The sequence below is a fragment of the Saccopteryx leptura genome, chromosome 6 (genome assembly GCF_036850995.1).
Source record: "Saccopteryx leptura isolate mSacLep1 chromosome 6, mSacLep1_pri_phased_curated, whole genome shotgun sequence".
NCBI lineage: Eukaryota > Metazoa > Chordata > Mammalia > Chiroptera > Emballonuridae > Saccopteryx > Saccopteryx leptura.
The window spans coordinates 189,331,406-189,347,091 of NC_089508.1; the positions used below are offsets into that span (position 1 = coordinate 189,331,406).

General features: G+C 49.6%; 3 protein-coding genes across 3 annotated transcripts in view; all 3 read left to right on the forward strand.

The window, feature by feature from the left end:
- Positions 1 to 3,260, forward strand: part of ERGIC1 (endoplasmic reticulum-golgi intermediate compartment 1) — a 100,725-nt gene extending 97,465 nt beyond the window's left edge. Inside the window, exon 10 of the mRNA XM_066342155.1 lies at positions 1,375 to 3,260. Coding sequence (XP_066198252.1) covers positions 1,375 to 1,482 — 108 coding nt within the window. The 3' untranslated portion in view covers positions 1,483 to 3,260. The remainder of the gene's footprint in view (positions 1 to 1,374) is intronic.
- NEURL1B (neuralized E3 ubiquitin protein ligase 1B) overlaps positions 1 to 15,686 on the forward strand; it is a 292,908-nt gene that overhangs the window by 245,978 nt on the left and 31,244 nt on the right. The gene's annotated exons all lie outside the window — the stretch shown is intronic.
- On the forward strand, positions 7,649 to 12,370 carry RPL26L1 (ribosomal protein L26 like 1). The gene is made up of 4 exons (XM_066343358.1): positions 7,649 to 7,802; positions 8,135 to 8,308; positions 10,691 to 10,831; positions 11,663 to 12,370. Exons 2-4 carry the CDS (start codon positions 8,144 to 8,146, stop codon positions 11,789 to 11,791), a joined length of 435 nt encoding a protein of 144 aa, XP_066199455.1. The 5' UTR covers positions 7,649 to 7,802; positions 8,135 to 8,143; the 3' UTR covers positions 11,792 to 12,370.

Here is a 15,686-nt window from a genome sequence, read left to right on the forward strand (position 1 = left end):
TGCCCAGGACAGCGCCCACACGGACCTGCCCGGGGCCAAAAGTATGAATAAATAGTGCCTGAAGACACTCGGCCCTAACGGGCTTTCTGGTAGCACCACGGGCCCCGCTCCGCCTTGGCGTGAATTTGCATTTATCAGTATGATTATTTGATGACTGCCCATCCAACTGGTAGAGCACAAGCTGTGTTTCTTGCTCCATTCCAGCCGGGGCAACTGCTGCCTTGTCACCCTGCCCCAGGTCTCAGTCACAGACAGCACCAAGCCTGGACGTGTCCGTCCCAGGTTCAAGTGCCAGCATTGCACCTTGCTGGCTGTGTATGACCTTGAGCCAATGGTACCACTTTTCTGTTTTTTTTTTTTTTTTTTTTAAGATTTTTTTATTTATTCATTATAGAGAGAGGAGAGAGAGAGAGTGAGAGAGAGAGAGGGGGGGGGGAGCAGGAAGCATCAACTCCCATATGTGCCTTGACCAGGCAAGCCCAGGGTTTTGAACCGGCAACCTCAGCGTTTCCAGGTTGATGCTTTATCCACTGCACCACCACAAGTCAGGCCAGGGTACCACTTTTCTGAACCTCCCTTTTTTCATCTGCAAATGGCATTGTAAATATACATATCTGATCAATTATGGGAGTTAAGACCACAGGCTGCAGGGTCCAGACATACCTGAGCTCAAGTCACAGTACTGCTACTTACTTTGTGAATTTAGTTACCTAACTAAGCCTCCGTTTCCTCACCTATAGAAATGGATCGAATGACCTCCTTCCTCATTCAGAAGGTTAATATGGGAATTTAAAGAGCTGCTGCTGATTACTTTTATTTTTTTATTTTTTGTATTTTTCTGAAGTTGGAAACAGGGAGGCAGTCAGACAGACTCCCGCATGCGCCTGACCGGAATCCACCCGGCATGCCCACCAGGGGGCAATACTCTGCCCATCTGGGGCATCACTCTGTTGCGACCAGAGCCATTCTAGCACCTGAGGCAAAGGCCGTGGAGCCATCCTCAGCCCCCGGGCTAACTTTGTCCAATGGAGCCTTGGCTGTGGGAGGGGAAGAGAGAGACAGAGAGGAAGGAGAGGGGGAGGAGTGGAGAAGCAGATGGGCGCTTCTCCTGTGTGCCCTGGCCGGGAATCGAACCCTGGACTCCTGCACGCCAGGCCGATGCTCTACCACTGAGCCAACTGGCCAGGGCCTACTTTTATTATTATTAACTTCATCATCCAACAAGTGGTTTTTTTTGAGCCCTGAGTATGTGCCAGACCCCACTGGGTATCACGCAGTGGTGGGTGTAATCGGGCCGAGCATCCGTGCTTGCTGAGCTCATCATCTCTCCAGTGCTGACCCCTGACCTCTGACCTCTGCCCTCCCCACTTTCAGATCTGTGCCATCATTGGTGGGACCTTCACCGTGGCCGGCATTCTGGACTCGTGCATCTTCACAGCCTCGGAGGCCTGGAAGAAGATCCAGCTGGGCAAGATGCACTGACCACCAGCCCGGCCTCCAGTGCCCTGTCTCCTCCTGCCCTCTCTCCTCCGGCCCAGGACCTGGCTGCATCCCCAAGTGGGGGGAGGGGGAGGAAGCAGGTGGCTCGCCCTTTCGCAGCTACCTCTATTCCCCGGGTTGAGTTTTAGATGAATTACGCTGCCTGACAGTGTGGTACCCCTTCCCCTGGGGGACCCCAGGACCGGAGTCAGGCAAGGGGTGCTCGGGGATGTTGGGGACCACTCCTGGGAGGGCAATAGTCTCTTCTCTTTTGCGGGACCAGCCCGGGATCCATGTTGACCAGCTCTCAACCAGGCTTTGACAATCTTGCAGCCCTACCCTCTGGATGAACTAATCACTTGCCTCCTCCCCCTCCCCCCAACACACACACACACACACACACACACACACACACACACACACCCCGGGGCAGCCGACCTGCAGACCTGGACTCTCAGCTCTAGCGCTGGCTTCTCGGCTTCTCGAAGGTACTCCCCCCACCTGGCGCCTTCAACCAAGGACGGTACTTCCCAGGCAAGCCCCTGCGATGGGGCGCTCTAGGCGGAACCCTCACTTCCGCTCCATCCTTTCCTGCCCGGCCTGCCGCCCAGGCTTCAAGTCCCCCTCTCTCCACGCCTTCCTTTGCCTCCCAAGAAGCAGCTGCCCAGTTGTTGGTCACTGGGTGGGTGGCGGGTTCCCCTTGCTCAGTTCACATCGTTCCTCTGATCCACCCCTCTACCAATGTGCCTCAGCCCCCGTGCTGTGTGACAGCAGTGTCTCTTGGTGGTGGGGCTGGCTGTGACTGGGAAGTCGTCCTTTGAGAACCGTACAGGGTCTGTGCACTTACGTCCAGACAGGGAGCATCTCTCCCTGCAAACCTAAAGCAATCACGTCTCAGCCTCTCAGCCGGCTGCCATCAGTCCCAAGGCCTTAGGTGGGGGTAGCGAAGCAGACCCACCCTTCCCCATCCGATGCCCACCTTCCAGGCCGCTGAGGGGTGCACAACACATGGCCCTCTTTGCAGCCCGGTTCTGGCCCCTTGCCACTGAGCGCTCCCATGGGCTGGCCACATACCAGCATGTTTCTTGTCTCTGGGTGGCTCCATTGCCCGCCCCCCAGCCTTGCTCCTGAGGTGGGCCCCTACCCCTCTGCTTCCCCTGTTCCTTCCTCTTCAGCCCTGAAAAGGAGGGCGATGGTCCAGGCATACTCCCACCCAGGGAATTTCAGGTATGCCCTGGTGTCCCAGGGAGAGAGCCTCCCCCCCCCCCCCCCCCGATTTTCCATTTATATCAAGATTGTTTGCATACTTTTGTAATTGAGGGGAGTGTCCAGGGGAAGGCATTTTAACTTATCTATATAGATAGCTTAAGTCTCTGCCATTTGTAATGTTTGCCTCTGGATTCCAAGTAGAAGAGCTTCCCTGCTTGCATACGAGTTGACTGATGTGCGTGTAACTGCATTTGGTTATTTCTGGTATCCGTGGCCACTTAGATGGATTTTTTTTTTCTTTTTAACATTCTGTTCCCCAGTTACAGAAAGGAGTCCCTTTAGAGGGTGGGCGAGGTAGGGCAGGGACATGTGTGGGGTGCACTGGAGTTGAAGATCCACTTTTATGCATAAGAAAAACAACCTCTTGAGGACACAGGGGATGTCAGTTTCCTATGGAAGAGACACGTCTGACCCGCTATTCTTACAAACAAAATCTCAAGGGAAACAAATGTTTTCTTTCTTTCTCTACTCATTGGGTTCAAATAGATTAAACGGCTGATTTTCAGAAATAATTGCTGTGCGTTTCTTTCTCCTTGATTGTGGCTGGGCTGCTCGGGGGCCCGATCCCAGAAGGGAACTCGATTTTGTGGGAGAGAAATCCGGAACTGCGAAGATCTGTGGGGAGAATCAGAAAGTCATCCTCTGGACTCTGTGTGTCCTTTATGGCAGTGGTCCCCAACCCCCGGGCCGCAGACCGGTACCGGTCCATTTAGTACTGGTCCGCAGAGAAAGAATAAATAACTTACATTATTTCTGTTTTATTTATATTTAAGTCTGAATGATGTTTTATTTTTAAAAATGACCAGATTCCCTCTGTTACATCCGTCTAAGACTCACTCTTGACGCTTGTCTCGGTCACATGATACATTTATCCGTCCCACCCTAAAGGCCGGTCTGTGAAAATATTTTCTGACATTAAACCGGTCCGTGGCCCCAAAAAGGTTGGGGACCACTGCTTTATGGAATCCCTCCCTACAGGGTGTTCCAGCATCTTCCCTTTTCCAGCGGTGCCTCCTTCTTTACCTGTCAGTGCCTCGTTTTGCCCCGGTGGAAATGGGTCTAGTGGTAACACAACCTTGCAGGACTGTTGCAGCAATTCAGTCTATAGTATGTGCAGGTAAATGGTCCTGGATCAGAATGAGCTCATGTATGCAGGAAGGTGGTACCTGGTACCTTTTCAAACTTTTACCCTCGTTTTCCATATCGGTAATCCCAAAGAGACTAGAATCTCTTTGAGAAGGAGGCTGACATTTCCCCCCAGCTTTGAGCCAAGGGCTGCATAAATGAAGGTGTTTCAGACGTTTTTTTTTTTTTTTATTCTTTCATTTTTCTGAAGCTGGAAACGGGGAGAGACAGTCAGACAGACTCCCGCATGCACCCGACCGGGATCCACCCGGCACGCCCACCAGGGGCGACGCTCTGCCCACCAGGGGGCGATGCTCTGCCCATCCTGGGCGTCGCCATATTGCGACCAGAGCCACTCTAGCGCCTGGGGCAGAGGCCACAGAGCCATCCCCAGCACCCGGGCCATCTTTGCTCCAATGGAGCCTTGGCTGCGGGAGGGGAAGAGAGAGACAGAGAGGAAAGTGCGGCGGAGGGGTGGAGAAGCAAATGGGCGCTTCTCCTGTGTGCCCTGGCCGGGAATCGAACCCGGGTCCTCCGCACGCTAGGCCGACGCTCTACCACTGAGCCAACCGGCCAGGGCCTCAGACGTTCTTGATCTCCAAGGACCTTGGCATTCCTTGTTCACCCTTAAGCTCAGCGAAGGGAGACCATCGGCAGCTGTGACAAAGGGACTTCATGGCTGCGCGCCATCCTGCTGTCCCCGTCCTCTAGGGTCTTTGCTGGGACCGCACGAACGTGGGTAAGCGCATCGGGGAGGGATGGGGGAGGGAAACGGTTTGCACGAGGGTCTTCATGTTCATCTTCTATTCCCATCTCATTCACACCTGTTTTCTCGCCTGTGAAAGAGCCAATCGGAGAGCTGTTTGCCAGATTAAGTAAGGTCATGTGTGCAAAGCTGTTAGCACAATATCTGAGAGTAAATCTCAGCCCAATAAAATCAGACATTACTATTCATTTAATAAACAGTCATTTCTACCAGTTTTATTAAGTGCTTGCTTTGTGCCAAGTATTGTGCTAAGGGTTCATTTGATCCTGACATCAAACCGATAAGGTAAAAATACTATCATTAGTCCTATTTCTCAGAGGAGACAAGTGAGTGACCAAGAAAGAGACTAAGTATCTTAACCAAAGCTACAGAGCCAGGAAGTGGTGGAGATCCAAACCCAGGCAATCGGAACCCAGGGCTCACACACTTCGCCACCACGTTACTCTATGCCTCTGAGACATAAAAATATCCCCTGGGAAATTCCCTCTGTGCCAGGCACTGTGATCGGCCCTGGCGTGTCTATACCAGTCCCTGTGCATGTTCCCAGTGGTGGGCATGAGGTGATATAGTAGCCAACCCCTCCCAAGTTCCCGTTCGAGTGATGCAGACTCTCAGCATCTTATCTGGTGACGTCACTGCTGTACCTAGTAATTTAACTGAGCCGTGGGGTGGCTGGGGGGGATAAAAAGAAATACCTCCCCTCCTCCCCCCGTTTGATCATGAATACACCTTGATTGTCTTGGGTTGTCATGATCTGCGCTAGGTGGCCCTTCTACGGTGAGGCTCTGTGCGCTTTGGGAGAAGTGACCTGACCTCACTGCTCCCTGGATGTCTTTCATCTAGCCCTGTACCTGTGGTTCCATGTAGGTACCAGATACATGGTGACTAAATGAGTAAGGAAATGAGTGTGCGAGTAAATGATTAGGTGAGTGAGTTCATGAATGAGTGTGACAGAGGAGTAAATGAATGAACAGAGAAGGAGCCAGTGCATGAGTGAGTCAGTGGATGAACATGAATGAGCCGACTAAGGGTGGGTGGGTGGGGGTCTGATGAACACTTAACAGCTACTCTGAGAACCCTCTGACCTCCCATGTGGACTCAGCCATGACAGTCTGCCCCTGCCTTGCCCAAGGGAAGTGACTTCCTTTTTTGTTTGTTTGTTTGTTCTCAGTTTTATTGAGATATATTTGACATTGTGTAAGTTGAAGGTGTACAATGTGTTGATCTGATACACTTACATATTGGGAAATATATGGGAATGATGAACACAGTAGTGTTTGTTAACTAACACTTACAGCACCTCGCAAAAAATGTTTTTTCCCGTGAGAACATTTAAGATCTTCCTTACTTATGTCTCTTCCCCACGTCCTTACTCTTAGAGCCTAGGCACCCAATGGACACACAACATGGCTGCCTCAAAAACTTCCCCTCTGCTTACTCTGCTGTCTGGGCTTCTGCAAACTGCCCAGGTGCGGCTTTCCTCCTGAGTCTGAGAGCCAGAGATCTCCCAACATTGCAGAGGGTCTCGAATGAGACCTAAGATGGGACCCAACGAGTGCAGGGATAAGTCAGATGTCCTGGCTGACCATGAGTATTAGTAAATACTAGTGTTTAACAATTTCTCCGCCACGTGTCAGGGACATAAACAGGGAAAGAGCACAAGACATGCCCAGCAAGACAGCTCTCTCTCTCTGAATTTCAGGGTGCCAATCTGTTAACTGAGCACCACAAACTCCTCCGTCTGTTATCTGGCCTAAAGGAGGCTTTCAATAGATGTGAATTGAATGAAAGAATGAGTCAATTCATTTAATGAAGAAATCAATCTACGGAGTCTGGCGCTCAACAGCGCCTAGGTCCAAAGACCTTTCATTTCCAGGGGCCGCATAGGTTTCTAAGCCTAACGAGCGGTTGGGTGGCGCCCGGCTCTCTGGGCGGTCTTTCGGGAACGGAGGTGGGCGAGGCAGGCCCCGGCAGGGTGGGCTGGGCGGAGATGAGCCGGGTGGGGCGGCAGTCACAGATCCGCAGGTGCGCTCTGGACCCAGTGTCTCAGTTGCGCAAGCTGGCATTTCACGAAGGCGATTGCGCAGGTTAAAAAACAAAACAAAACAAAAACCAAAGGGAGACCACCACCGAGGTCCAGCCAGCGTGATGCATCGCACGTCTTTACATCAAACTCGGAAAGCTTCCAGTTTGCGTCATCGGAATGAATGGGAAAAGTCTGAATGCGAGGACTAAGTGAATGTGAGACCGCGCCTCAGGGCTTTCCGGGAGATTAGGAATAATGGATGCCTGCAATTGAGCGCTGTGCGCCAAACACTGTTCTAAACTCTACACAGAGTAACCCAGTCCTCATAACGACTCCACGGGGCACTTACTAAGTTCACCCTCATTTCACAGATGAGAAAACTGAGGCTCAGAAATATGGAGGCGGCTCCACAAGGGCCAGCAACATGACTCGACAACCCCGGCTCTTCTGAACAGGGCTAACACACTGCAGGGAGGTTTTGCAAAGCCAGGTGGTTGGTTAGCCATGATCTTCAAACATTGAGGCGTCTCAGAATCTTTGGTGGGTGGAGTGCTTGCTTTAAATTCAGACTCCCTAACCCCAACCTACCACTTTCCGGTTTTGCAGGACTTCGGTGGAGCACACAAATCTGCATACTGAATAGTTTCTCGATGATTTTAAGAAGCAAGTCAGTAGACTGCATTTGAAAGCGTCCCGATGCTATGCCTAGATGACTTCTGCAGAGAGTAACAGGGGCAAAGAAAGAGTTTAGGGTGGCAGACGATCGACGGTGTACCTATTAAAATAACATCAATAAGCCTCTATTGCAGGTCTTGCGAAAGTAGGCCCCTTCTCCCAGAGGTGCCATCTCTTCGCGGCTCCCTGCATGACCATCCAGGGTTGTTTTACCCACCCAGTGGTCCCCTGGAAACGAGGTGCTGCGATCCCACCCCTAGCCGCAGGGGACGCCATTCCACTTTGTTTGGAGGGAATGGGGCACCGCTTTCTTTCTGTGTCTGCGCCGCCAGGAACCCTCCCTTCCTGCTCTGAGTGCGCATCATCAGAGCACTTCCGGCGCCAGGTTGGTGGGCGGACGTTGGTGTTTCCTTCGACTGCGCAGCCCTCCGCCGCGTAGGACCCTTCCTCACCTGCCGCAGGGTAACCGTCCCCGCAGAAGTGTCTCTGCTTGACCCCAACCATGCATTGTCCTCTAGCTTGAAACTTCCCGCTTTAGCCTCTAGGCCCCAGTGCCGCCCTCCCCCGACCCCTCTGGTCAGGCGTGCACAGCCCCCTCCCCGTACACCTTACCTTCAATTTAACACCTAGACCCAACATCCCCCCACCCCCTCTCTGTCGCCTTCTTCCGAGGCCGCCTTTAGTAGAGCAGGTGCATGGCGATGGGGCGGAGGGTCTGATGGAGAGCAGGCCCTGGTACCCCCCCCCCCAACGCTCTTCGACCCCCACCCCCACCCCCCTGCTGTTCTTTGCAGACGGTCACCATGAAGTTCAACCTCTTTGTGACCTGGGACCGCAGCAAAAACCGCATACGCCACTGCAGTGCTCCCGCGCATGTGCGCCAGAAGATCATGTTTTCCCCGCTGTCCAAGGAGCTGCGGCTGAAGTACGTCCGCTCGGTGCCCATCCGCAAGGATGACGAGGTCCAGGTACGTCCCCCTCCCGGCTCTGGTTACCCAGCTGCTGAAGTGCGGGCTCCACCTAAGCCTGCCAACGTCGCTTATGCTTGGCGGCGGGGGCGTCACACATCACGTGCCCCTGGCAAGCAGTGTGACCCTGCAGATCTGTTAGACCGGAGATGGGACCCGGAGACACCAGAGAGCACCTGCCTAGCCTAAATAAGAGCATTCAGATTCACTTCTCTAATAATAACTTCTTTTTAAAAAAATAGTATGCCAGCCAAGCAAAATTCTACTTTGTTATTTAGCCCAGTGGGCTGTTCCTTCGCCAGGCATTGCTCAGGGTGGCTCTTTGCACTCGACTCTGCAGGAGACGACGCCCCGGTCTTTGTTGCAGACCCAGTTGGTCTTGTATCTGTTTATGGAATTCTTCACTTAGAATGTCTCTAGATACCTCACATTCAACATGTTTTCTCCTAAAATGTTCCTTTCTCTATGTCCCATGACTCTGGGAAAGTCGTATCCATCCATCCAGTTCCCAGCCAGACTTGGGATCGCGTCCTTAAGTCTTCGTCATGTTCTCAGTCCATTCGATTTAGTCTTGTCCGTCTCACTGGGTCGAGCATTGTCCATTTCTTTTTATCAGCGGTTCCTTTGGGCTCGTTTTATTAACATCTTTCTTCAGTCTGGATGATAGTTAATAGGGCTTTTTCACAGACTTCCATTTGAGAGTGTCTGGTCATATAGTGGACTTCAAGGGAAGCTTAGTTGGTCTCTTTCCAGCCGGAACATTGCTTTGGTAAACAAGCTGAGCAACCTGAGTAGCCATTTTAGGAATATGGAGATTCTTCAGTTCTTTTTTTTTTTCTTTTTCTGAAGCTGGAAACGGGGAGAGACAGTCAGACAGACTCCCGCATGCGCCCCACCAGGATCCACCCGGCACGCCCACCAGGGGGCGAGGCTCTGCCCATCCTGGGCATCACTATGTTGCGACCAGAGCCACTCTAGCGCTGTAGGCAGAGGCCACAGAGCCATCCCAAGCGCCCGGGCCATCTTTGCTCCAGTGGAGCCTTAGCTGCAGGTGGGGAAGAGAGAGAGAGGAGGGAGAGGGGGAGGGGTGGAGAAGCAGATGGGTGCTTCTCCTGTGTGCCCTGGCCGGGAATCGAACCCGGGACTTCTGCACGCCAGGCCGACGCTCTACCACTGAGCCAACCGGCCAGGGCCTCTTCAGTTCTTTATGTAAGGTATTTCCTACATCACCTGTTGTGGCTGCTGGGTTTTTTGTTTGTTTGTTTTTTAAGATTTTATTTATTGATTTTTACAGAGAGAAGAGAGGCAGGGGAGGAACAAGAGGTATCAACTCATAGTTGCTTCACTTTAGTTGTTCATTCATTACTTGTCCTATGTGCCCAGGCTGGGCAAACCCAGGCTACTGAACTGGCGCCCTCAGCGTGCCAGGTCGATGCTCTATCCATGGTGCCACTGCACACCAGGCTGTGGCTGCAGTTTAATATGTTCTTGCCTTCAGGAAAACCATAACTTAGTTGATTTTTTTTTTTTTTTTTTCAGAGAGAGACAGAGTCAGAAAGGGAGAGAGATGAGAAGCTTTAACTCATTGTTGGGGCACTTTAGTTGTTTGTTAATTGCTTGTCATACCTGCCTTGACAGCGGGGCCAGTGACTCCTTAGCTCAAACCAGTAACCTTGGCCTCAGGCCAGAGACCATGGGATCATGTTAGTGACCCCCACACTCAAGCTGGTGAGCCCACACTTGAGCTGACAAACTCAAGGGTTTTGAACCTGGGATCTAAGTGTCCTGGTCAACCCTCTGTCTACTGCGCCACCGCCTGGTCAGGCTAATCTTGTTGACTTTCGAATAGAGTTGGAGCATGAGTAGATTTTAATATGTGAAAATAGCCCATGAAATGTTAATTTAACATTATTTTTTTTTTACTATAAAGTATTTATATTAATTGTAGAACTTTTAAAAATGGAAGAATTTAAATTTTTTAAACAGTCATCTGTAATCAATCCTGCTTCCTGCCTCTAAAGTCATGCAGGACTTTAGAGTGATTGTGTTTTTTGTTAAAAACCCAAAAAACTATGTATATAGAGTCGACATATTAGTTGTAGGTGTACAGTGGTAATTCTTATTACTCTCAGGATTAATTCTGTGATGGCCATCCTAGTTCAAGGAGTTTTTGTTCTTTACATATGAAAAGAAAAGGATTCAAGTAGAGAAATTCCACCTGACTTGTAAGAAGATTTTTATTTACAAATAGCTGACTTTGACTGCCAGGATTAATTGGTTTTCGAACAAAAAGTTGTATGTTAGCTTGTGTGTTCCTAATAGTGTCCTCCCTGTGACGTTCCTACATTAGAAATGGGGGGACTCTTTTGTATTTTCTCTCAGGAGGTTCGAGGACACTACAAAGGTCAGCAGATCGGCAAGGTAGTACCGGTGTACAGAAAGAAATATGTCATTTACATCAAGCGAGTGCAGCGTGAGAAGGCTTATGGCACGGCTCTCCACGTGGGCATTCACCCAAGCAAGGTACGTGGCCCGGGGCTGGGCGGTGGTGGCAGCTGCACAGTGTAGTGCTGCTGTTTGAGTCGTTGACCTGCTGGTCCTATGTATACAGGCGTCCCTGGCCAGGATTTCCTGAGGGAGTCCAGGAAGGCTTGACTGACTCACCGTCTTAGCAATATCACCAAGGATCCAGATTCTTTTGTCTGTTTTGTTATCCTGGGTGAAGGCTCTGTCTTGAAGCAGGTTAGCAAGGGGGTTCCAGGTATTCCAGACCTCACTTCCCCACTAGGTAATGTCAAAACAGACAGAAGAATCTGGATCCTTGGTGATATTGCTAAGACAGTGAATCAGTCAAGCCTTTGCGCCGCACTGACCACCAGTGAAAGAGGTGCCCCTTCCAGAAGTGCAGCAGGGGCCGGATAAATGGCCTCAGGGGGCTGCATGCGGCCCACGGCCGTAGTTTGGGGATCCCTGCACTAAACTGTCAAAATGGTCTCCCAGCCTGACCTGTGGTGGCGCAGTGGATAAAGCGTCGACCTGGAAATGCTGAGGTCACCGGTTCGAAACCCTGGGCTTGCCTGGTCAAGGCACATATGGGAGTTGATGCTTCCAGCTCCTCCCCACCTTCTCTCTCTGTCTCTCTCTCCTCTCTCTTCTCTCTCTCCCTCTCTGTCTCTCCCTTTCTCTCTCCTCTCTAAAGTGAATTAAAAAAAAAATGATCTCCCAGGTTCTCAGGAATTGGGGTGGGTATGAGGTTGGGTAGCAGAAGGAACCTCTGCTGTACAAACTAATCTTGGTTATAAACTCTTTCCACTTAAAGAAGATAAACATCTGTTTGTTTTCTCACCCTAATAGGTGGTTATCACCAGGCTAAAACTGGAGAAAGATCGGGAAGAAATTCTCGAACGCAAAGTTAAATCTCAACAAGTCGGAAAAGAGAAAGGCAAATACAAGGAAGAACTTATTGAGAAAATGCAGGAATGAGTATACAGCTAGTGCTCGACTTATGACCACAATTGGTTGTAACACAATTTGGTCGTAAGTTGAGTAGGCTATATGTACAGTTCTGTGAAATGATGTTATAAAAATCTTTAAGTCAAAGACAAAGAAAATTTCCTCTTGGTAGACATCTTGGGAGGGATTTGATGAAAAATATCCAAGACACAAAACACAAATTGCTGTACCGAGTCTGGGATAACAGGATAACAGTTGAAATGGTGCACACGGAGATGGTAGTGCTGCCGGAAGCTGGTGTGCACTGTCGTAAGCCCAGCTGGGCAATGCTTGCGCTGCCAGATGCGGAGCAGTTGTGGCTAGTGATTGTGGTCGTAAAGTTGAATGGTTGTAAGTTGCATAGGTCGTAAGTTGATCAATACCTGTAACCTGTTGGGTGACAATAGTTTAGCTGTAGATTTTTAGCCCACTGTGTATTTCTTTGAAACTTTTCAAGGTGTCTCTGGGATAATTTGTTTCCTTCTTCCTTTCATATTGGTATGTGGCTCTGAAAATCTGTTGTACTGTTTTTGATTAATTTTGTGAATAAATATTGGAAATGTTTCTTAATGCCAAATGTGCTTTGCATTGCTTTAGAAATAAAATCGATCTTACTGTCAATTCCCAGTTGCCATTGTTTTTGTATGTTTAATCTTCGGAGCAAGAGAACAGTGATTGTGGGAGGGCCCTGTCCCTGCCTGGACCCTCATGCTGATGGGCTGGGCAGGACGTGGCACACCCATGTCTCAGGCCTGACGGGCTGCCCTCTGGCTAGCTTCCTGTCCTGCTCCAGCCCAACCACGTGGTGTGCAGCTCCCTGACCGGGCTGTCTTGCACAAGATCTTGACTTGGCAAGTGCTGTTTCCTTGTGACTGAAACGGCCCTCCTCTCTCCTGGGGCTGACTCAGAGAACCGATGGTCTAGTGGCAAGGATCAGCTTGTCCTGTTGCTTTTCATTTAAAAAATTAATTTCATAACATTTAGTACTTAGGAGAAGCACAGAGAAGTCCAGATCTTGTGCTTCCCCTGGCTGCACGGGGCCCTGATCCCGTACAGCACCAGTCGTGCGGAGCCAGGGGCTGGCCGCTCCCTTCGCGGCTCGCTCCACGGGCTGTGTGCCTGCCCTCACCCCCTGGCATCTGAGTGTTAGAGCCCACATCTAATTTACAGTTACTCTTCAAGATTTAACTACAGGGCCACTCCTGAAATCCTGCCTTTCCCATGTGATCAATCTGTTGATTAAAATGCATCAGGTAAGTCTGGGAAAAAATGGGTCGGGACATATACAAAATTTTATGCTGCACATGAAGTAGTAGAGTAGATGCCCTGCACACCCAATACGATACATTAGCGTGCTCACCTCTCTGTCTAGTCAGTATAGTCAGCCAGTAGGATCTGTAGCTCTCCTTTGAGATTTGTCTTTGTTCTCAAACAACAGCACCCCAAAAGTTGCATAAAAGCCAGATTTCCTACTGGATGATATTTATGTTAAGGGCAACATAGTCTTTTTTTTTTTTTTTTTTTTTTTTTAAGATTTTATTCATTTTAGAGAGGTGAGAGAAAGAGGGAAGGGGGAGAAGCAGGAAGCATCAACTCCCATATGTGCCTCTACCAGGCAAGGCCAAGGTTTTGAACTGGCGACCTCAGTATTCCAGGTCGATACTTTTATCCACTGCGCCACCAGAGGCCAGGCAAGGATGATGTGTTCTGATGTCTGGTCTAAGCCCTAGGCTCCAGCCACTCCTGTTAAAATGATATTTCCTAGTAGTCAGACTTGGCTTGGCTTCAGCAACTTGTTTAGTACAAGCGACATAGACTCTAAGGTAAGAGCTTTGGGAGCTTGTTGAGATCCTGCACGTAAAGCGCAGAGCATTGAGCCAATTTTATACTAGTCTTTTAGAGAAGAATGGAAGTGGCTTTGTTTGCAGGCCTGGAGGGAGTCGCTTTTCTCAAAGGAGTTCAGACAAATGCTGGTATTCTAATGAAGGGGACTGCCGAAGGACTTCGGAATTGTTTCGGCTTCGGGGAAGTGGGGCCATGTGGGCCGGAGAATGCCAGCTGGGTGGGCCTGCCTCTCAGGGCTCAGGCCCTGGGGCAGTAGTGTGTTTCCTGGAATGATTGAAGTAAGCAGTTTCCTACTGATCTTTTCATCAAATTTACTGATGTCCATTCATTTGAGTGAGTCCCCTTGTGCTATTTTGGGAAGATTCCAAACCTTGAAACTGCAGGCAGCTACTTTGAATGTCTGCTTTCACACTGCACTTAGACCTGAGGAGACTGACAACCAGACGGAACTCGACTAACCAGAGTCCGGTCTGCTGATGCTGCGTCTGTTAAGCCATTCTCATCTGGTGGTGGCTTGTTCTTTTAGTACTTTTTAAAGAAGTAATACTTATATCTTCATTGTTCTTTTTAGTACTTTTTAAAGAAGTAATACTTATATCTTCGTTGTTTTTAGTTTTGTTTTTTTTTTTTTGTTTTTTTTTTTTTTTTTTGTATTTTTCTGAAGCTGGAAACAGGGAGAGACAGTCAGACAGACTCCTGCATGCGCCCGACCGGGATCCACCCGGCACGCCCACCAGGGGCTCCGCTCTGCCCACCAGGGGGCGATGCTCTGCCCCTCCGGGGCGTCGCTCTGCCGCGACCAGAGCCACTCTAGCGCCTGGGGCAGAGGCCAAGGAGCCATCCCCAGTGCCCGGGCCATCTTTGCTCCAATGGAGCCTTGGCTGCGGGAGGGGAAGAGAGAGACAGAGAGGAAGGAGGGGTGGGGGTGGAGAAGCAAATGGGCGCTTCTCCTATGTGCCCTGGCTGGGAATTGAACCCGGGTCCGCCGCACGCCAGGCTGACGCTCTACCGCTGAGCCAACCGGCCAGGGCGTTTTTAGTATTTTTTAAAGAAGTAATACTTATACCTGGTACAACATAAAAAGATACAAAGGTATCCAGTGACAGGTTAGCTTCCTTACCACACTGACTCTCAGTTGCTCAGTTCTTCCCAGAAGCAGTCACTGTTTCCAGTTTCTTTCCTATCCTTCCAGAAACAGTCTGCATATATGATGGGGTGTTTATGAAAAGTCTGATCCACAAAGAAGTCTTCATGAGAAAGGTGGGTCGTCCAGCCTGAGACAACGATGTGAGAGGTTGATTTATTGCCGAAACACCCTAACTACAATATGAACATACACAACTATTAAGTAAGGTATTCTTTGTCCATTAGAAATAACTGAATCAACCACGTCCTAATTCTAGAACACGTTTTCAGAGGTGTCACCTTACACAGTAGATGTCACTATCTTGTTAAGGAGTGTATAATTTAGGGACTCTCCAGCGGTCCTTGGTCCACACTGCCCGGAGTCTGATTTATTTCCTGAAGCTGACTTGCAGTGCCTTGAAGGTAGATGGTATTTCTTCCTTCTGTGGATCACTGAATCCTAGCTAGTTCCTAGCTTTCCCTTTTCCTTTTGACAGTGTAATAAAATGTTTTTTGACAGATTCACTGATAGAGGGAGCTATTGGCCAATATTAGATCACAAAGATAACAACCAAGATGAAGGATTGTGCTCATTTCAGACGGTAAAATGGATGGAATGGGGGTCTGAACAGCCACTTCCTTGTGCTCCCCAACATCCGCTTCTCAAAAAGGCTGCCAAGAAAAAATTAGACTTAACGAGGCTGTAAGACAAAAATTAGACTTAACGAGATCAACTGAGAAGAAAGTATTTGCATTGATTTAGAATTTTTTTTTTTTTTTGTGTGTGTGTGACAGAGACAGAGAGAGGGACAGATAGGAACAGACAGACAGGAAGGAAGAGAGATGAGAAGCATCAATTCTTCATTGCATCACCTTAGTTGTTCATTGATTGCTTTCTCACATGTGCCTTGACCCA

Bases quoted from the DNA above. Each gene is read 5' to 3' on its own strand.
- RPL26L1 (XM_066343358.1), top strand. From the start codon at position 8,144: ATGAAGTTCAACCTCTTTGTGACCTGGGACCGCAGCAAAAACCGCATA. The intron at 8,309-10,690 runs GTACGTCCCCCT...ATTTTCTCTCAG, and splicing joins GCAAGGATGACGAGGTCCAG to GAGGTTCGAGGACACTACAA. The intron at 10,832-11,662 runs GTACGTGGCCCG...TCACCCTAATAG, and splicing joins TGGGCATTCACCCAAGCAAG to GTGGTTATCACCAGGCTAAA.